Source organism: Parambassis ranga, chromosome 8 (assembly GCF_900634625.1).
Source record: "Parambassis ranga chromosome 8, fParRan2.1, whole genome shotgun sequence".
NCBI classification, from domain to species: Eukaryota; Metazoa; Chordata; class Actinopteri; family Ambassidae; genus Parambassis; species Parambassis ranga.
In genome coordinates this window covers 6,699,887-6,720,660 of record NC_041029.1, presented here as the reverse complement: position 1 = coordinate 6,720,660, position 20,774 = coordinate 6,699,887, and the positions used below count along the sequence as shown (strand labels likewise).

At 41.5% G+C, this 20,774-nt stretch overlaps 2 protein-coding genes across 4 annotated transcripts; both read left to right on the top strand.

The window, feature by feature from the left end:
• The first annotated feature begins 98 nt into the window (after window positions 1-98).
• On the top strand, window positions 99-15,479 carry LOC114440023 (rho GTPase-activating protein 27-like). Of its 2 annotated transcripts, XM_028412267.1 has the most exons (22): window positions 99-219; window positions 3,938-4,057; window positions 4,311-5,287; window positions 8,291-8,494; window positions 9,182-9,361; window positions 9,435-9,590; window positions 9,755-9,823; window positions 9,906-9,989; window positions 10,082-10,159; window positions 10,246-10,326; window positions 10,489-10,557; window positions 11,119-11,186; window positions 11,314-11,401; window positions 11,761-11,862; window positions 12,051-12,149; window positions 12,224-12,293; window positions 12,469-12,588; window positions 12,667-12,765; window positions 12,932-13,009; window positions 13,155-13,289; window positions 13,427-13,532; window positions 13,739-15,479. In XM_028412267.1, exons 2-22 carry the CDS (start codon window positions 4,027-4,029, stop codon window positions 13,914-13,916), a joined length of 3,072 nt encoding a protein of 1,023 aa, XP_028268068.1. In that variant the 5' UTR covers window positions 99-219; window positions 3,938-4,026; the 3' UTR covers window positions 13,917-15,479. The 2 variants fall into 2 exon arrangements, with proteins under 2 accessions (XP_028268068.1, XP_028268069.1); XM_028412268.1 differs by lacking the exon at window positions 10,489-10,557 and having other exon boundaries at window positions 100-219.
• A 3,550-nt stretch (window positions 15,480-19,029) lies between these two features.
• Window positions 19,030-20,440, top strand: dnaaf19 (dynein axonemal assembly factor 19). 2 transcript variants are annotated; one of them, XM_028412422.1, is made up of 3 exons: window positions 19,030-19,206; window positions 19,481-19,647; window positions 20,222-20,440. In XM_028412422.1, exons 2-3 carry the CDS (start codon window positions 19,508-19,510, stop codon window positions 20,343-20,345), a joined length of 264 nt encoding a protein of 87 aa, XP_028268223.1. In that variant the 5' UTR covers window positions 19,030-19,206; window positions 19,481-19,507; the 3' UTR covers window positions 20,346-20,440. The 2 variants fall into 2 exon arrangements, with proteins under 2 accessions (XP_028268223.1, XP_028268224.1); XM_028412423.1 differs by having other exon boundaries at window positions 19,171-19,206; window positions 19,499-19,647.
• The last annotated feature ends 334 nt before the right edge of the window (window positions 20,441-20,774 follow it).

The following is a 20,774-nucleotide window of genomic DNA, read 5'->3' as shown; positions in this document are numbered from 1 at the left end:
TGAGAGCTGAGTGTAGAACAGGATATAAACTGAGGAGGAGGTGAAGCAGGAAAAGGAGGAGGAGGACTACAGGCTAGGACTGGCAGGTCAGGGAGGGGTGGGACCAAAGAGAGAGAGAGAGAGAGAGAGAGAGGAACCTGTTTGGACTCACCCCTTCAGGGATAGAGAAGGAAAAAAACCAGCAGGAGCAGGATGGTTGGATCTAACTTTTTACTTCAGGTAACAAGCTATTGATCCATCGATCTTTCAATCTGTCGATCTGTGCACTGAGCTGCAGTAATAAGTTATTTTTCACAGTTATCTCCTGTTATCTGCTGGTTTGGGGTGTTTGTTTCATCTCTGTGTGTTAGTTAGTTCTAGACTTTGATAATTGTGTTGTGCTTATACAACCAGCATTATGGGGACCTCCTCATCTTTCACCTCCATTTTTGGGACTGTGTTTGATTTTAGCTTTAAACATTGACTGTTGGTTAGGATCAAGTATGTGTTTGAGTGTATGTGTGTGTGTGTGTGTTGCTGGCTGGCATGAGAGGCCGGGTGTGTTTAGCTCTGAGAAAAACATGGTGTCCTGAATGTTATAGCTACACGCTAGGTTTATGCATGGGATGATTGACAAAAATAAATCATCAAGCGGATAAAATTCCTCATTTGACCATCTTTTTCCTCTTAATGCAGTCTTGTCATGTATCATATGTAATTTTCCTAAAAGCAACATAGCGTACATAATGAGGTTATTTTACTAACAGCTGCAGTGCATTTTATAAAAAGAAAACATATATTAAAAACTGGAAAGTGTGACAATTTTGTGATGTATTACAAGGACATATATTTGATCTAAAGAGTAGAATCAAATAACAATTTGATGCACTTTTAATTAATCTGGAACCTCTCTGCAGAGGTGATTGAACTGGTCATATTTAGTGGTCAGTTAGTCCGAATGAATCTGTTTCAGGCTCTGATGCTGGGCTGATGAATAAAAGCTATGATTACACAAATATTTAAAACATTTTCAAAAATGAATGGTAAGTTCTGGGTCAGTGGGTGCATCTGTGGGCAGCTTAACCTGTAGTTAGACAATTAACTCCTGTTGTCATGGTGACCAGCAGGTTGATATACCATGAGCTGTGATGTAGAACTGAGGTTAAACCTGTGGTTGGTTTTAACGTCAGTCAGCCAAACAGAGTAACGCAGAAATCCTGGAGGAGATCTTTGAATACATTTCAGAGGTCCTTGATGAAAAGTAGCTGTGGAGATTCTTGTAGTCCCCAGAAGGGTTGTAAAGGTAACAGGTGAGGTTTTATAGATATTTTGGATACACCTTTGGGTTCAGAGGGGTCCTTGAGAACATTGGCATTTTCCTTTGAAAGGTTTTAGAGGTTTGTGACTAACTTGCAAAAAAAAGGTTGTCGATGCTTTAGACATGTTGAACGTTCTTGGGAGGAATCATATGATCATGATCCATGAGACCCTTGCAGTCCAAGCAGCTCATGTGGGACCAGTGGCCTCTTTATAAGTTAGAGGTTAAAGGTCTGTGAAGGTGCTGCAGGGGTTTTATTGAGGATGCACATGTTCTTGGGGAGGTCACACAGTATTTTAGCCAAGGTTCTTGCTGTAACAGTTGCAGAGGTGAATAGTAGCATTCACAAGAAGATTGTTGACATCTTTGCACATATTGAAGAATCCTGTTTGAATACCTTTAGAAGACACTTATTTTAAAATGAATACGGTTGCTTAGCAAATGATATGTGGAAAAATGTCCCAGAGAAGGTCTTGGAGAGGTTGTTAAAAGGGTTTTTTGAGGTCCTTGAAGTTCTTGACCATGTCAGAGCATTACACATCTGTTGTGTTGCTGTTGAGTACATGTAGTAGTAAGATTGTTGACTGTATGATTGATCATTGATGAGAAAAAAAAGCTGACAGTCAATAAGGGAGCAGCATTTGTAGGTTCTGATTGTGTTTTTAGTCAGTCAAACTAAAGTGTTTAGTGTATAGCTCAGTGTGGTCTGAGTCTCTGTACATTACCACAGATGTTTATTTGTTTTCCAGCCTTGTGTAGGAGGAGTCAGCCAACGGATTTATGACTGAAACTAAGTTATTTCTGTTTCTGCTGTTGTTTGTGTGACTTCTGAATGTAACCACACCCACACTCACACACAGGGTAAAGGTTGAACTCTCTTTAGATAGAGCTAGCTTTGATTGGCTGCTGGGAGCATGACGTCACATGGCACAGTGTCAGTTTTAGGTTCTTATTGTGTTGTTGGATCTGTTTTTCTGGGGAAATTCTCCTTTAAATTCAACATCTCGTCTCATTGGTTGATGGGGCGTGTCCTGCCACAATGCCGGGACCTCGGTTTGATGATTGACAGCTGGGTTTATTTTTTCATGCACTTCAGGCTTGTGGTTGCACAGATCAGGGTGTGTGTGTGGTATAGTGTGTGTGTGTGTGTGTGTGTGTGTGTGTGTGTGTGTGTGTGACATACCAGCCTGGCGGGGTAGGTGTGGCCAAGAGACAGAGACAAACACAGAGGGAGGAAGGGAAGACTGCATTCCAATACATTAGAGTCTCCCACACACCTGAACCAGGTGTGTTGATCAGTGTTATATGTTTGAAAACTCAAATAACAGATCAAATATAGTTTAGTAAAACTTTATTACTTAACAATCTTGAGGTCATAATCAGTGTTTTCATTATTCATGAGGTCCCAGAACAGGTCTTGAGTAAAGACCCAGAAGTAGATTGCAATCTGAGCAGCTCCACAGCTGTGCACCAGGGGCCCAGAGTTTAGTGGTTTGCAAGGTCTACAGTGACACCCAGTGATTTCTACTTTCAGTGATGTAAACACTCTTTATTTTAAGCTTTGGCCTGCATGGCATCAGCTGATCACATGTATTGATCTATGCTGTTGCTCCAAGAAACTGAACATTCAGCTCTCCAGCTGCTCTCTGAAATCTGTAGTCACACTATTGTTCCTTCACAAAGACAGGAAACACACACACACACCCACTCACACACACTTGTATATAAGTGTGTGATGTCACTAAGGGGGTGGAGTCTATGTGTGGATGGGGGCGGGGCTTAGATGTGACCAGAAGAACAGGCGCTTCCCTCTGTAAACAGAGCTGGCCTGGGATCAGCCTCCTGCTATTGTTCTGTGTAGATGGCTGCCTGGCTCAGAGGCTGCTGTGCAGGAAAGTTCTGTGGCTGAAGCATGTCAAAGACGCAACTTTTTCAAGCTCATGATATTTTAGTCCTCAGCTAACGTTGTGTGTGAAAGTGGTTCATTGAAGATCTTTCTTTTTTATTTTCTTTATTCTAATTTCATGTCCATGTTTAGGCTGTAAGAAAGATGCTTATTTGTGCACATGACAAATACTACTACTATAAAATATTGATCATCAAAGAATAGCTAATAGTATGCAGGCTGTGATCCAAACCGTAGACTCCTTCCTCTTTGTTTCCATTAAACTGGGTTTGAACCCTACTGAGCTGTAGAGATCTGAATGTCAAACATGACAGCAAACCAACCACTCCCCTTTAAATGTTTTTGTTAATCACTTGTGTCAGATATTACTCACAGACTGTTAATGTTGAAAAAGAGCATGAGGAGTTGTTTTTATGTGACGTGATGGATTGCTGTTGGCTTCAGGAGCTGCAGAAAGAGTTCAGTGTTCAGAGCTGATTGTGGTTTGACTTGTTCTGACATGAATAGGCAGAGGAACTCATAACTGTCATTCCTCTCTGTGTTTGTGTGGCTTTCCACGAATACACTATAAAAAAATGTCAGGCAGCTTTCTAGGCTTTCATTTTTTTCTATGGTACATTTTGTGAGAAATGAGTCAGAATTAGACAATTGATCCTAGAAATGAAGTGATGTGATGCTGGTGTGATTGTCTGTGGCTGTAGGTTTTGGTCTCATATGTGTCATGTCTCTTTAAGGGAGCTGAGGGTGATGTGTGACCTTTGACCCCACACCTTCAGTGTCATCTACCGGAGGGGGCGGGACCTGTGGAGCCCAGGTTGTCAAAATGGCAGCAACCTCCTCCCTGCTCAGCAGAGGTGAGTTCTTCTATTGCTGTCCTAGCTTGCTGTTGAAACCACAGTAGAAAAGTGAGCATAGCATTAGCATTAGCAGCTGTTGCATTAGTGAAAGCTTTAGCCTGAGTAACACAGTAGAAGTAAGGATTGCAGTGGCAGAGTTACTAACAAGGGTACACAACATAAGTGGCCTTATCAGCCATAGAGTTAGCATAAGCATTAGCTCTTAATTCCTTGTCTCTTCTGACCCTCTTTATTTGACTTAATCCTCCAGGTCTGGGTCTGGTCCTGGTGGAGTTTGAGTATGAGTACCAGGGTCGGGACGGAGTGCCGATCACCATCAAACCCAACGAGCGCTATGTCCTGCTGGCAAAGACCAATGACCACTGGTGGCAGGTTCGGGATGACCGCAGCTCCAAGTCCTTCTACATCCCTGCCAAGTATGTCAAGGAGCTGCCGGCGGACTTTCCCTCGCCCCTGGACTTTGCTAATCCACCCAATCCTGAACTGGTAGTGCTTCCTGTGGTAGCTCCAGTCCCAGTGCCTGTCCCTGTCCCTGTCCCTGTTCCAAAACCTCTGGAGGAGCCCGGTGGGACTAGAACCAAACCAGGGGATGAGGTCACAATCCGGCTCAGGCCTGATGCAGCCACCAGGCACCACAAGAACGAGAACCGTATGTCCACATTCGGTGTGCCACTGGACATTCATGACCTGATACCTCCGGTGGTGCCAGCACAGCGCCATCCTAGCAACATTCCTGCTGGTCCTTCAGACACTGGGAATAAAGCAAGCAGCAAGACTACAAACATGGCTGATGGAAAAAAACAGCCTCAATTGCCAGGTTACCTGGAGGACCAGAAGGATTCTGGGAAACCTCGTGTTCCCAGCTTCAGTCCAGCAGACCCCCTGTCCACACCCAGGGTCCAGAACCATCCCATTCCAGTGGAGATGCCAGTAGTGCCCCCCCACAGTAATCTCCACAACAAGTCTTCATTGTCCACAGGTCTCCCTGATAACCACGAGGCTCCTCCAAACCTGGAGAAAGAGGAAGAAGTGGTGGCAGAGGAGGAGGAGGCGATAAGCACAGAGGAGAGCGGAGAGGAGGAAGAGCCACTGAAGGAGGAAGATTCAAACCACATCTATGAATCCATTCAAGACCTGAACTTGGATGTAGAAGCTCTAGTTAGAGAAAAAGTGAGTCCAGCAGCACCACCTGAACCAGAACCTTCACCCGCACCACCTCCAACACAGGTAAAACATCAATCGGTGTGTTTGTGTGTAAGTGTTTGTCACTAACACAATGTTTTGTAACATAAAGGTCTAGTGCAAAATAATGACTACAATAGAACATAAAAGTCTTTTTTTGTGTCGACTACCCAGCACTGTGATCTACGGTCAGCATTGTTGTCACTTCAAAAACATTTTGTTCAAATGAAACTGGAAACATGACTCTTCAGGGTTACAGGATTTGTTTCTTTCCAAAAGTCAGGAGGGACAAAAGCAGCTGTGTGTCTGTTTCCTGTCTGACTGCTGCTCGGTGTCTGGTTTGACGGCGGCTGAGTGTCGGCGCACGCGGATGTTGAAGAAAAGATTAGTCGTCATTTATCGAAATACAACAGAGCAATCAGTGCAGCAGTCCTGTTCTGGGATTTCATTTGCTGCCAGATAGAGTTTAGTCACATTTTAGAGTCTGCAGGTCTTTTTACAAAATAAAAGCCTCTTCTGTGTGTCCTTCCTGACGAGTACAGGAAGCACAAAATAGAAAAAGAAAGGACCGTTTCCTCTTTTTATTCTCATAAGAGCAGAAACAAATGATTGACCTTTGACCTCTGGACCTGCTGCATACTGAGCCTGGATGGAATTATATATTTGTATTTATTTTATTTTATGTTTTTCTGAATTTCAATTGCCAGAATCTAACAGTATCATGCTGAGACTTAGGGGAGTAATGCAGCCGGCAGTGGGGCAGTTCAGGGTCTGTGTGATGTCACAGCAGGATGTGATGAGGTCAGCAGGATGTAGTGATGTCACAGGCAGCAGGATGCGTTCAGGTTCGGACAGGAAACTGTGAGAAAGCAACGCTGCAGCGACACCTGCAGGACAAAACAGGAAAACATTGTACAGTAATCTGACACCTCTGTGTGTGTGTGTGTGTGTGTGTGTGTGTGTGAGAGAGAGAGAGAGAGAGAGAGAGAGAACAGGTCTGACAGGTTTGTAATTGACACTAAGTCATTCTCATATGTATAGAAGAGTGTGGACTCACTGCTTGTTCAATATACTGAAAGAAGTTTGTGTGTCAGTTAAATATGAGAGAACTTTTTGTTTTATTCACACATTTTACACAACTGACTCTTGTGTGTCTAAACTGTGTGAACCCAAAGTAATATGTGCACAATGTTAAACTGTGAAAGGAGGAGTTGAAGTGTTCAGTTTAGCTGCAGATGATCATTTAGGCTGGAAGTCAAAGTTTCAGAGTTACATTAGGACCACTTCAACTGATATAATCTTTTAAATTGTAAACTGCTTTATGTATGAGCCTCTTCCACTTCAATTTACAGCTACTAATTATTCTTAATGAATGAAATGGAGGTGTCAATCAAGTGTTGAAGTCTTAAATTAAGTAGCTTTTATAAACCTAATGTCTTTCAGCTACCTGCTGAAGTGAAAACAGTTGAAGTGAACACCTGTAAAAGTTATTCTTTTAATGCTGAAGGCTGAGAGACACATGAATCTTTTTGTTTTTGTGAGTCAGTTTTGAGACTTTGAGCTGTGATGTTGTAAATGAGGTGAACTTACATGACAGCTGACTGGACTTTCTTTACTGGCATCTGTCATAAAGAAATTTGGCCATTTTTCAGCAAGTTTATGAAAGAGCAGAAGGATGTGATGCTTCTCTGACCTCATGTAGAACAGCAGATGGCAGCATCATGTGTGGATTCAGCAAAGACCTACATGTGAAAACATATATCTAACATCTGCAAATCCAATAGTGCAAATTTATTGATTTTTATGTCTTTTTGTTTGGAAGGGAGAGATTGAGAAATGCTTCAGACAGTTCCATTCATAAAGATGTTTATGTGTTCATGAGGAGAGTCATGAGTCATGAATGATGATGAGGTTCAGGAGTCCAGCAGGAGTTTCCTGGTTTTCATTGAGGAGGTGGATACAGTTATCGGAACCCTTACCAGATTCATCAGGGATTGGTTGGGGATACCCTCCCTTTGGGGGTGGAGCTAAATGGTTGTAGAGAGATGGTGGGTGGGGCTACAACCTGCATAGGAGATCTGCAGTCTGACAACATGGAACACAAACAGTTACAGGCAGGTTGTAAACGAACTAAGGAAGTTTCTGAGTACACTTTGGTTGATTCTGATGCAAGTCAGATTTTATTAATAATACTGACACAAAGAGAGATGCATTATGGGTAAGTCCACACTTCCAGATTTATCTGAGTAGTGCCGCTTTATGTGTTTTAGTCCTGTAACTCATATCAGCCTGTGACAGATTAGAATAGATGATATTATATTAACGTTTAACTCATACAATTATGTGGGAAAACAGGTGTGTGGCTGTAAAGCACAACAAAACAAAGGGCTGATCTGCCTTCAGCTCACAGAAGACGGAGTTTGTTCATGTCAATCTGAAACAGGGGTCACTTATTGTTGAGCTGGCCAAAGAGTCTGTTAATCATTCAGAGGAGAAACATTTAATGGTGACCCAATTACAGCTAAAAAGATAAGCTCTTTTGTTACAATCATCATAACAAGATGGTAACATGGTCCATATTTGTATAAAGCTTTCAGGCTGCTGTTTTGGTATCAGGAAATGTTTGTTGTATAACAACATTCATTTATCCTATTAGTGTGTGTGTGTGTGTTTGGGTGCATGTGTGCATGTTGTGGGGACAGTCACTTCCTTTTGTGGAAGAAAAGCCACAATTTTCTGTAACATAACATAAAACTGTAACTGTTTTTTTACAGTAAGTCTCCAGGAAATGAATGCAAGTCAAAGTGACGTGTGTGTGTGTGTTTATAAAACATGGGAGGAGTTCTTCCTGTTAGACAGCAGCTTGCTCCACCTAGAAAAATGATTGTTGTTAATGAGTAAACAAAACAAAACAAAAACAAAAAAAAATCACACAGAGTACTGAAAATGCCCTACAATCAACACGCAATGATCAAAGACATCTTTTCTTGTTTTAGGGCGATTTTATGTTCGAAGATAACGTCTCTCTCTGTTTTACTTTCTCTATAGGATCATGGCTCACTCGGCCCTAATGCGCCCATCTACGCCAACATTTCCTCTGTGAAGAAAACATCTCAGCCTCAGATCTCTGTTTCTGTCCCTTCCCCGCCTCCTGTGGACACAGCAAGCCGCAACACTTTACATTCAGGCTCCTCGAGCTCCAGCATGATAAGCCCTATCAGCTCCCCTATCAGCTCACCAGATGGATGGCAGGTAAGGTGACCTCTGACCCCCTGATGGCTCTCCCAACCACAGGTTTGTGCTTGTTTTCTCTCATGCAAGAAGCAGTGGAAACCCGATGAATGAAAACTGAATGATAAAATGTAAGTGAAGAAGGCTGCAGAGCAAACACTAAGGGATCAGACGAAATTGTAGGTAGTTGAAAAATGCATTGAAAGAAACCGATGTGACAATTTCTGGAAAGTGAAATGGCACAAAGATTAAGTGGTTAGATGACATTTAATTACAAAGAAATGTAAATTTATAAAATTTACATTTATCAGGAATTAAATGTCAGCAAAATTGAGAAAAGTAATTTTAGTAAAGTTTTTAACCACTGACTAAAACTGCAGTGCTAATAGAGAGTGAAGATCTGAGGTGAAATCAAATTAATAAAAGGGAAAACGATGAAGTCACCCTTGTTTCCTGCAGCCTGTGTTCATGTTACTGCAGTGCACAGAGGTAATTAAAGTTTGATCAAATGTAATCTGACCTTGTCAGGTTTGTTTCACAGTTAAAGCCTCTATGTTAAATAAATAAAGGCATGAACGTTGTTGCAAAGCTGACAAATTCTACTGGTCTCAACATTTTTACAACATGTTTAGAAAAGGGAAAGCAGTCTATAATCATGTACCCATTTATCTTAGTACCTACTTATATATAAAATTCTTCCTTGTTCAGGCTCACACTGACAAGAACACTGGAAAGGTGTTTTATTACCACCCCACAACCCGACAGACCACCTGGTCCGACCCTCGCAGCCCTCCATCGCCACCAGCCAGAGACAAGGACCACTCTAGGGGAAAGGAAGGGGGACAGCGGACCTCGCCCTCCCTTCTGATCTCCCCTGCCTCCCCTCAGGTACCTAACAGCAAAGACAGCGACACATTATCAGGTACTAATTAAAACATCACTAACTATCTGGGCCTATCAGGGTTCTTGTGACTGGGAGCAGCTGGTGGATGACATCACAGGGAGATTTTACTACTACAACCCAACTACAAAGGCCACATCCTGGAGTGTACCAGAGCCACCATCCCCCTCATGCCCATCTGGATCTACAACCAACAAGAAGAATGACAATGGCCCGGTATGATCCTTACATACATCTGGATTATATATAGTTTGATATTAGAAAAGTCAAAATAGTACATAGGATTATATATAGAGTGCAAATGTTTTCCAAATTAAACAACTCTACATAAGCTAAAACATTAAATCATTTATTGAATTATTGTCTTTGTTTACTTGAAGCCTCCCCTACCAGCGGAAGATTATCCTGTAGAACACCATAATGACCATGACGACGCTGTGTTTACCACAGTAAGACACTTACCAAAACTATGTGAATCCCGAAAATGTGTCCTCCTTTTCTAAGTTTGATTTGTACCTTGATTTTATCCAGCATCATCATCAACACGCGTGTCTGATACCAAGAGCTCAGCTGGACGTGAAAGACCCCAACAGCTCCCACTGGAGGCAGCAGGAGGTAATCAATCCATCGATCATTCTGAATGTCAGGTGAGGGTTACTTCTTTTTATTGGTTTGCTGATTTGTAAAATTTCTTACAATTGCCACAGAGGCTGATGGGAAATGGAGTGTCTGAAGAGGGGAGAGAGCTGCAGGTCAGACAATGGAGAAACAGCGTAGCTGAAGACGTGAGGAAAACCAATATAATAACTGATCAAACCGGATCCTGTGAACAGACCGTAGTAACCACCTGCAATTTAAAAATGTGTTACAGACGTTTGCCCCGGGCCATAGGAGGAACGTCTCTGACCTCACTGAGGTGTCCAACAGAAGACACTCCCCTGAAAGTCCACAGGTAGACACCGGTCTCTCCATCACCATTCCATCGTTTTTATCACGCGTAGATCCAGTTATATCCACCTGTTCCTCTGCACACCATTCAGTCATCAATTAACTCGCTCATTCATTCATTCGTCCATCTATGCCTTGTTACATCATCCTGTTTTCCCTCATTAAGTTGTCTAATAGGTACGGACTAAAGAGGAATCTGTCTAATCGGAGCGCAGACTCCCACCATCTGTACCATGTAGGTCCCTGGCCCTGATTGGCTGTTTAAGTCACTGGGTGTCTTTTGGGGTGTCTCCATGACAGCGATGTAGTGGCCCAGTGCAGTTGCTCTGGAAGCTTGCTACAGTAGACCTGGTTGGACTAACAAACTAACATTTTATTGAAGGGAACTTTTTGGGCAAGGTTTTCACTGAGGGAGGCTGGCTGATTACACATGTCTTGGCATGAAAGTCCTTAAACATTTCAGCTGTGAAACTTGGCCCAGAAAGTTACTCAGCGTTTGTCCACTAACACGCATGTTACTATTATTCATCATGTGTATTAACAATTCTGAAGGTTTCACGGGCTTATGGTGATTGATCTACTGTTGGTTTCCACTTGTGTTAAACGTTGCTATTCAATGTCATTATCATCATCAGCTCAGATGGACAAAATGAAACTGCAGCGCAATGAAAAGCCTTCAGACAGACACACACTCACCACTCCCATGTTTTCAGAAGAGTCACATTTCACAGCCAACCTGCAGAAACCTGAAGACTCACCTGTTTGTAAGTTAACCTGTGGATCTGTGTCTCTACAGGGCCATCTGCTGGAGAAAGCAGGAATCATCAACAAGACCAAAGTGACTGATCACGGCAAAAAGATCAGGTGAGATCTGTAAATTGCAAATCAAACCTTAGCTTCAAGTTTTGACAGTGGGAAAATTTTGCCTTTTCTCCTGATGCACATGTTCGATGCACCTGAATGTCTGTCTCTGTGTGTTTTTGTTGGACAGGAAGAACTGGAGTCAGTCCTGGACTGTCCTGCATGGTGGAATCATCACTTTCCACAAAGATCCCAAATCTGCCCCGACTGGGAACGCTGTAAGAACAAGTTACACATTATGGAACAGTGCTGTTGAAGTTATATTGTCATTGTTGATATTTGATCTATATTGTATTAGAAAATGTTTTTCTATCTGCTTTTCATAATTTGATGGAAAACTAAGTGTGGATTTTGAATTTTATTAATATAAAATGTGAGGAAAAGGAGCGGCATGATAATGATGAAGGTGAGGAAGGTGTTTTAAGGAGGTCAATGATAAAGTTCATAAAGGTCAGTACGAAGGCAGAGGACAATAGAGGAATGTATAGATAATACTTAATGATGAGGATGAATTGGAGAATGACGCAGGATGATGTGGATGAAAATGATTATAATGTTGATACGTCTTGTCCCACAGATGAAAGCATCACAGATTGTTCCAGAATACACGGTTGAGCTAAAAGGAGCCACAGTGGGCTGGGCTGCCAAAGACAAATCCTCCAAGAAAAATGTTCTAGAGGTACATTTGCTGTCCTACTCTGTTGCCACGGTTACAGTTTCCTGCTCAACCTTCATGTCTCTGTTACAATGGTTACTTTAGGTTGTCGGGTTGCCACCAGCCGCTGCCAGTCTGACAGTGAAGCTGCTGTCATGAAGTTTGTGATGTTGCATCTGATTATTTGTGTGTGATTGTGTGTCTGTGTGCAGCTGAAGACACGCAATGGCTGTGAGTATCTGATGCAGTATGACACCGAGAGCATCATTTGTGACTGGCACAAAGTGATCCAGGACACCATCAGACAGCTGGTAACACACACACACAAAGAAGTAGTGGTACTACCTAGAAGACACAGTTACTGTATTCAATGTATGTATTCCAGGAACAGGATCATCTGACAGAGGATGAAGATGATGGTGCTTCAGACAAAGAGGACAAAGACAAGAGGATATGTGAGTCTTCCATCAAACTTCCTCAGCTCAAAAAAAGCAAAGCTTGCTACTCATTACCTCATTGCGACTTCAAAATAAAAGCTTCTGTGTGACGCTCATTATTTCTGAGCGGCTGAACTGCTCCAGAACTATCTGCAGAAGTTGATGGAAGTTTCTTATTCTTCTGTTGTTTCAGCGAGCAGGAGCAGCACTTCAGGTGCAGACTCGGAGCAAAAGCAAGTCAGAACTAAACTACGACGCTTCCTCCAGCGGAGGCCGACGCTCCAGAGCGTGAAAGAAAAAGGATACATCAGAGGTAAAAACAAAAGAGCCCTTTTATAGACAAGCCCTAAAATTACTTTACAACAAACTTAACATGTTTTTTTTTATTCAGATAATGTCTTCGGCTGTCATCTGGACACACTGTGCCACAGAGAAAACACCACCATTCCCAAATTTGTGGAAAAGTGTATCAAAACAGTAGAGAGGAGAGGTAAACCACAACATACCTTTACAAACAAGAAGCACATCTGTCCACTGTCTACAGGTGTGAGGTTCCTCTGCACAGCTGTGAGACTACTGTGGACAGCTAAGATGTAAAGAGATGTAAAATATGTGCCAAAGCCTGACCTGTTTGTGCACGACATTTGTGTGTTTAGGCCTGAATGTTGATGGGATCTACAGAGTGAGCGGAAACCTTGCTGTGATTCAAAAACTACGACACAAAGCTGATCACGGTAACACACAGTCACTTAGGCAGAAATGGTTTGGGGCATATTGGTCTTCATATTCATATCAAACCATATCCATGGTGGTTCTTACCTTCAGTGCAGAAGCACTTTGTCACCAGTAAATAGACATGTGTTTTGTGTGTCCTTCCAGAGGAGCATTTGGACCTAGAGGACGGTCAATGGGAGGAGATCCATGTCATCACCGGAGCTCTGAAGCTCTTCCTGCGGGAGCTTCCAGAGCCGGTGTTTCCTTTCAGCTGCTTCGACAAGTTCATTGCTGCCATCCGTCAGTACACAAAGTCTTAATAAAATTTGTTGGGTTGGGTTTATCAATGTAAAGTGTGACCATGTGTAGTAGAAAGATATTAAAGGGATTTGGTATTGTTGTTGTTTAAAAACTGACAGTTGTTAATCTCCATGCAGAAGTTCCAGATTACAGCCTGAGAGTCTCTTACATGAAGGACCTGGTCCGGTCTCTGCCTCTGCCGAACCACAACACCATGGAGGTGCTGTTCAAACACCTGCGCAAGTAAGTTCGCTGTGATTGACGAGAAGATTGAGGACTAGTTTTTAGTCAAGGACAGACTCCCTTGGACAACTATTAGAGATTTTAAACTGATGGGGTTAATAATAACACTGAAATAACATTAAATTATGTGATGATTTAATATGTATGGTCCTCCTTTGATCTTTGCAGGACAGAACGCTACTGATGACATTTGTCTCTCTTTCCAGGGTAATCGAGCACAAGGAGTCTAACAGAATGTCGGTTCAGAGCGTTGCGATTGTGTTTGGACCCACGTTGCTTCGTCCCCAGACAGAATCAGCCAACATGACCATTCATATGGTGTTTCAGAGCCAGATAGTGGAGCTCATGCTCAATGAATTTGAGACCATATTTTCCCAGAGGTAGGAGGAGCCAACTGCTTCTATGAAACCTTCAAGAACATTCTAAGAAAGAAGGTCTTAGAGCATCACAGAAGCAGCTGTACCTAAACACCAACTCCTCTCCAACCTGAGTTCTCAGGGGACTGAACATGGAACCTGCTAATGACACGATGCTGATCCCAGTAGAAGCCATCTATGAGCTTGAGCTGGTTCTGAAACATTTTAGGACCTCCAAGGCATCAGAACAAATGGAACACAATTTCTTAGCACCTTAGAGCAACAAAATATCTCAGTGTGAGCAAGAATCCTTCCACATCCTTCTGGAAATGTGCTTCTCTGTGGAGCCAAACATCGTGAAGGATTCTGTAAATTCACTGCAGGTTCAATGGACACCATGACACCTCTATCTAACCACTTCAATGAGTAAGCCTGAATAGAGTCCTAAAGAATCCTGGATTGGTTTGAAACCTTACCCAGCATGCAGCACTAGACCTGCTGAACTACTGTGTGCCTTAAACAGCCTGCTTAGAACCAGTGTGGAACCCCAGACCTTTTGGAAACCTGCAGCCTCACTACTTCTTTAAAGAAAACATTCTAAAATAACTTAAAAATGGGGTTCTCTTCCTCTGGCTACACTAAACACCTTTTCACATACAGCCATGTTTGTTCCTCATTCCAGACAATTAGAGTACATGTAACTGGTTCTAAGACTGGGTATCTTTTAGCAGAGAGAGCAAATGGTCCTCAAACAATGTGCTGTTTGATTGACACCTTGAAACACTCCTTCAAACATCTGCCTGCTTTTTATTTCATAACATTGATTAGGAGGTGATTAACTGAATCAATCTTTTAGGAGAACCACTTGTGAACGTAATGAACTACACCCAGCACGATTCACACCCAATACATGGAAGGAATTCAGATCGTTGGACTGAAACTATTCATGCAGACTCTTCTATATGTTTGTGTTCTTGTGGTATTAGGTGGAAAACCCTTTTATTTTTTAGCAGCTGTACTGACTAACAGACCCGGCTCATTTTGTGTAACAATTCTCCCCTCCTCTCTTCCCATTCTCTTTTTGAACTAAAATCAGATCAGTCTATCAACTGTTTTCGATTTACCTCACACATATTTTTTCAATTCCTAAAACTATGTATACAATCAAGTACTTAATAACTGCAGCATAATATCGATTTCCTTTAGTACCAAACAGTGTTCTTGGGGATTTCTATTAATTTAGAATTAAATACCAGCTGATCGATTTGATGTAACTGAATTTTGAGGCCTGTACAATGGCAGATTTTGACGCTGACCCTCTTCATGCTAAAAACGACATTCATTTTGCATGAAGAGGGGACATATTTCACAAAGTCCTCGGCAGAAACTTGTTGACATACAGTGGCCTCGGTGTTCAGGGACCCCAGTGCTATCACTGGCTTTGGGTCTTTGCTCTATTGAATGTCTGTTAAGGATCATGTCAAAATGATTAAATGATGTTAGTTCCAACTAGCTCTAATATAAATCTAAGTTCCCACCTACCTCTTTAATGTGTAACCTGCCTGTAAAGCTGAGTGGATTCTTTGTAGTCCACAGAGGACACCTGTCTTCTTGTCTAAATTCACATTCTGGAGTTTCAATAAGAAACTCTGATAAAAGCTAAATTGTCCCCAGGGCAATCATCAGTCTGTGGTGTGTTCACTGACACTAAAAAAAGAGTTTTGCACAGAGGAGAAATTCAAAGTTAGTACATGTTGAATCTCTAAATCTTTTCTTACGAACAACAATTTTATCATTTTAGAGCGCTGGATAAATTGTTAGCCTGGATGATGTAATCACTCAGTATGGAGCTAATAAAAGAAGTGTTGCTGCAGACTAAGAGACATTAATAACACCATGGAAGAAGTATTTCACTACAGGATTGAGATATTGTGAGAGTTTTGCAGAGAAATTATCACACTGATTACAGTCTTTATGCTACGCTAGGCTAAGGCTAAGTATATTGTTCACATCTCTGCATTAGACGGAGGAAACTGATCAACACATCTGAATCTGGACAGATAGGATGTATTAAATTTTATTTTATTAAATGTTATGTTAATGTATATATATATATATATATATATATATATAAATCTCAGTGGTTTAATAGAAAGCTTAAGGGACCCAGGATGTTTCCCTGTGGGACTCCATAATATACTGAAGTCAAGAGAACAAGATTTACAGATATATTGATGAATTTATATGGAACAGGGACAGTTTTACTGCTGTTGTTTATGTCCTATAATTCTAGAAATTATAATCTGTACAATGCTGTATGTTTTTATATTATTGCGTTTATATGTATTACAGGGAAAGAACAAAGTTACCATTGCAGATAACAGATTCATTTCTGTACATAAGAGGGTATTTTACTGACTTTTATTAAAATAAATCTGATCTGTATGACAGTATTCAGGTTTTGCTGTTTTCATTAATGCTCCACTGAAGAAACTGAAGGCGAGGCACTTTTATAAATCTTCTTTATTTGTAGATGAATTCCCAACAATATAAAAAAAACTAACCAAGAATCTCTATTGTGACTGCATGTTTAGATTTGGTTTGTATACTCAATAGGCTGGTCCTGGATATGCAGATGTGTGGTCATTGTTACTGCATATTGTCTGGAAAAAGAAGATGGAAAGGTCAGATGGACGGTTACTGGACACAGGGCCACATTATGCTGAAAACTTACTGGTGTTAAGCTGCATCGGGCCTGTGGAGAGAAAACAGCTGTATGTTAAATGTTTATCAGCTAAAGTGTTCAAAGTGGTTTTACACTTTATGTATCAGGTGCAGGGACCAGAAATGAGAAGCTCTCCGAAAGCTTGTTACCTGCACTGCTCATGCTCTGTGCCAGACTCTCTGTCAGGTCGTTCCGGCCCACCATATTAAACACCTCCTGAGCCACACGCAGAGGCTGATCGCTGTACGTCTGGACAAGCAGCTCCACCGTTTTCCGTCTATCTGCGTTCTCTAAGTCGCAGGGTGGGATTGCCAGCACAGTGTCATCCTTACTAAGAGCTGCCTTGGCTTTGCAGCCATACTCCTGTAGGTAGAACTTGAAGTCATTGAACTCCTCTGCTTTCAGCTTCTTCAGCTCTCTGAGGAGAACCTCTTTAATGGTGCTCATCACTGCTTCCTATCCAACACTATGGACACACTGATCAACACACGCATGGTTGTGTAAGTGGTGTTTTATTTTATCCATGTTATGTTTATACATTTCTTTTATAGTTTTAGGTGCATTTCATTCGTTTTCACTCTTTCACTCTTATGCAGGTGCAAGTTAATGAGTGAAAGAAATATCTAACAGAATGTTAGATATATAGCTGTGAAGAAAGAGACTAATAAAAGCTGATATGGGTGGAACAATTCACAAAGTCCATAGCTAATAAACTAGAAAACAAACCCATGAACCAATAACCCAGACATCACCATGAACATTGTCAAAGTATATTAAACAAAAAGATTGCTACACTTAACCAAGCTATGCTCCCATGAAATGTTGTTAAATTTCGTTTTTTTACTCAAACTTATGATACACATATATGAAACTAAATCTAAGAAACAGCTCCTGATGTTCAAAACAGATTCAGGCAAGTTGGTTCAGTCTGACAAGCAGGAAATAATTCTGCTGCAGGTTTATTTCAGCTAATGCTTGATTAAATCTTTTTAAATAACTTTAGGTTCTTCTATGATTTAGCCTACTAATTCATTTAATACCGTTTATTTAAAGTTATTTTTACAGTAGTTGTATGCTTTTTTACGACGGCGTATTAGGGCCAATGTAAGAAAAAAAAATACTGACCCGGAAGAGGAGGGGGGGGCAATATTCTGAGATTTAAAGTCGTAAATTTACGAGAAAAAAAGTCGTAGATTTACGAGAAAAAAAAGTCGTAGATTTACGAGAAAAAAACTCGTAAATTTACGAGAAAAAAAGTCGTAGATTTACGAGAAAAAAAAGTCGTAGATTTACGAGAAAAAAAAGTCGTAGATTTACGAGAAAAAAAAGTCGTAGATTTACGAGAAAAAAACTCGTAAATTTACCAGAAAAAAGTCGTAGATTTACGAGAAAAAAAAGTCGTAGATTTACGAGAAAAAAACTCGTAAATTTACGAGAAAAAAAGTCGTAGATTTACGAGAAAAAAACTCGTAGATTTACGAGAAAAAAACTCGCAAATTTACGGGAAGACCTCAGATATTCTCTGACATTAGGCTATAAAGTCGCAAATCTGGAGACACGCTGCTTGCTGTCACGGTCGCCGTGGAAAAGCTCATCAAGTTGTGACAATGCTGTGAAGAAGATAGCACCGTTGATAACCTTTCCTGCTTCAACCTCCCGACCATAGTCAGGGAGCGCAGAGGACGAGCTACGGTGCTCGTGGTTAACCCCCACCGTCACAAACAGCTGGAGTACCAGAGCACTTTCCTGTCCTTGCAGGGCGGCAGCTTTGTTCTCATATTCTTTACGCTGTACATATACTTCTTGTTAATAAATCGCTCCTCTCTCAAGCTACACAAACACGCTGTATCCTGCACACACACACACAGGTGAGCACACACGTACTCACTGCCTTCCTATTATAAGGCATATAGGCCTACAACTCTCATAACACCGTGATAAAAACTAAAAACTTTAAACAGTTGCTTTTTATCCAGTTTACACATATGTAAACTGTACACATAAACCGTGTGCATGTATGCATGTATGGAAACGCGACATAATTCCATGACCAGGAAAAACGGATGCAAATTTAAATCTGCGACTTTTTTTCTCGTAAATCTACGAATTTTTGTCTCGTAAATTTACGACTTTAAATCTCAGAATATTGCCCCCCCCCCTCCTCTTCCGGGTCAGTATTTTTTTTTCTTACATTGGCCCTAATACGCCGTCGTACTTTTTTGACTGAAATTAAACTAAGTAAATAAACTTTAGAGGAAAGTTTGCATCACTCACCAGTCTGAGTGCTCCTCTTCACTGTGCAGCCTCTAAATCTCATGTAAAGTCTGTTTCTTTCGGTCTTCAGGTGCCTGGTTTTCGGGGGCTCCGCCCACTGAGGCTCCTGCCGTTTACTCTGGAACACTACGTTCCTCAGAAGTCACGAGAGCACACGTCTCATCGGTATGTATCGTGTTTATGGCCTGAAACAATGAACAGCTTCAGATTTACCACGCAGCACTGCGCAGGCGCAGATCACAGGCCGTCGTCATGGAGACATTCTGTTGTTTTCCGGCCTGCGCAGAGACTAAACGCATCGAGGACAGAACTTCTTTAGGTAAGCTTCTAAAAGTGATCATCGTAAGAGTTAAAGAAGGAAACTGGGAGCTAACTAGCTTTAGCCGCTGAAGTGCGTTCATGGCTGCTCGTTTTATTTCATTATTGTTAACGAAAACAACGTTAATAACCTGCCCTATTGAGAAGTTTTATTAACCACTGTGTGTGCTGGAGACATATGAATAACATCAGTAGTATTGGTAAGGGCCAAACACACTCCTGCCATAGTGGTATTCCATTACTTCAAACCTTAATAACTCTGAAACTATCTGCAGGTTTGCATTAAACTTCAGGAGGTGGTGATGTCACAGGAAGGTATCATCGACTTCTCAGCACTGGAGAGAGAGCTGCAGGGGGCCGTCGAGTCTGAGCAAAGATACAAGCGAGAGAATGCAGCGAAACTGAGAGCTGTCGGCCAAAGAGTCTCCTATGACCAGTTCAGGTACAGCTCCAGGTCCTAGACGGAGTAACAGGGAGGAGTGAGGCAGGTCAGGGGTTACATCAGTGACTCCACTAAAAGTTCCCCGATGCTTTGAGGGGTGTTCATACATCATTTGGGCAGTTCCTAAAGGATTTTGATCCTTTTAGATCTTTCAGACTTGTGTAATCTTTGGAAGCTTTTCAGTCACCACTGACACCACACCACATGATTAAGGCTACCACAGAAGGCACTTTATATCCTCCAAGACACTCCAGGTTTTAGTGAAGGTATTTCACAAGTCACTGTGTTCCTGAGTTTACAGGAATACCTTAAAGGAAACCCTGGAGTGCCTCTGGGGTCCTTCAATACACCCCTCCTTGATAAATTTATAGATGTTTTAGATTTAGAAGATGGTTTCTGGAGGTGTTTCCTGGGAGCTTTAAAATGTGTTTCCAGACCTCTTTCAAGTCTTATAAGTTTATTTGACCTGTTTCTTTGAGAAACAGCTGGAATCCTTTCAAAACATTTGCTGTGCCTTTAAATATATCGTGAAAAATAAAATCCAGTCTGTGTTACACATGTCTCTCTCTCTTAGAGACCTGGTCCTGACCTGCCACCTGAAGCCTCTGGGGAAGAAAGATAAAGAAGACGCTCCAAGAAAACAACCATGGAACCCTGTCGCCCCGAGCAACAATGCAACAAGCACCACAGAAATCTAAAAACTTTTTGTCTATGATATGATTTAACAGTTTGTTTTTTGTAAATTCTTCAGTTAACGGGGTCAAACTCAAAATCCACAGGCTGGACAGCAGATAATGTGTATTGAGAGTTTTTTTTTTTATTGAAAACCAAAACTACTAAGAGATGTAAATAAAAACAGCACAGATCCACTGTGTTTTATAATAAATATGAATAAGCAGCATTTAAGTCGATTGTTATATGTTGTGTTCAAACATTTTTATAATGGTTTAAAGCCTAAGAATATATGATTCTCAACACCTGATTCTGGCTCTAAGGACGCCACTAAGAAGGACAACAACAAGGATGCAGAAAAAATAAGTTGTTGCTCTCTCTGCGGACTCTCTTTTTACCAGCAGGTGGCGCCAATGACTCAAGTAAAGCTTGTCATCAGTAAGTGAAGCGATTTA

Excerpts from the sequence above, each read along its gene's own strand:
- dnaaf19 (XM_028412422.1), top strand. The coding sequence starts at position 19,508 with ATGTCACAGGAAGGTATCATCGACTTCTCAGCACTGGAGAGAGAGCTG. Across the intron at positions 19,648-20,221 it reads GTCTCCTATGACCAGTTCAG|AGACCTGGTCCTGACCTGCC; the intron begins GTACAGCTCCAG and ends TCTCTCTCTTAG.
- LOC114440023 (XM_028412267.1), top strand. The coding sequence starts at position 4,027 with ATGGCAGCAACCTCCTCCCTGCTCAGCAGAG. Across the intron at positions 9,591-9,754 it reads AGAAGAATGACAATGGCCCG|CCTCCCCTACCAGCGGAAGA; the intron begins GTATGATCCTTA and ends GTTTACTTGAAG. Across the intron at positions 10,160-10,245 it reads GAAACAGCGTAGCTGAAGAC|ACGTTTGCCCCGGGCCATAG; the intron begins GTGAGGAAAACC and ends AATGTGTTACAG.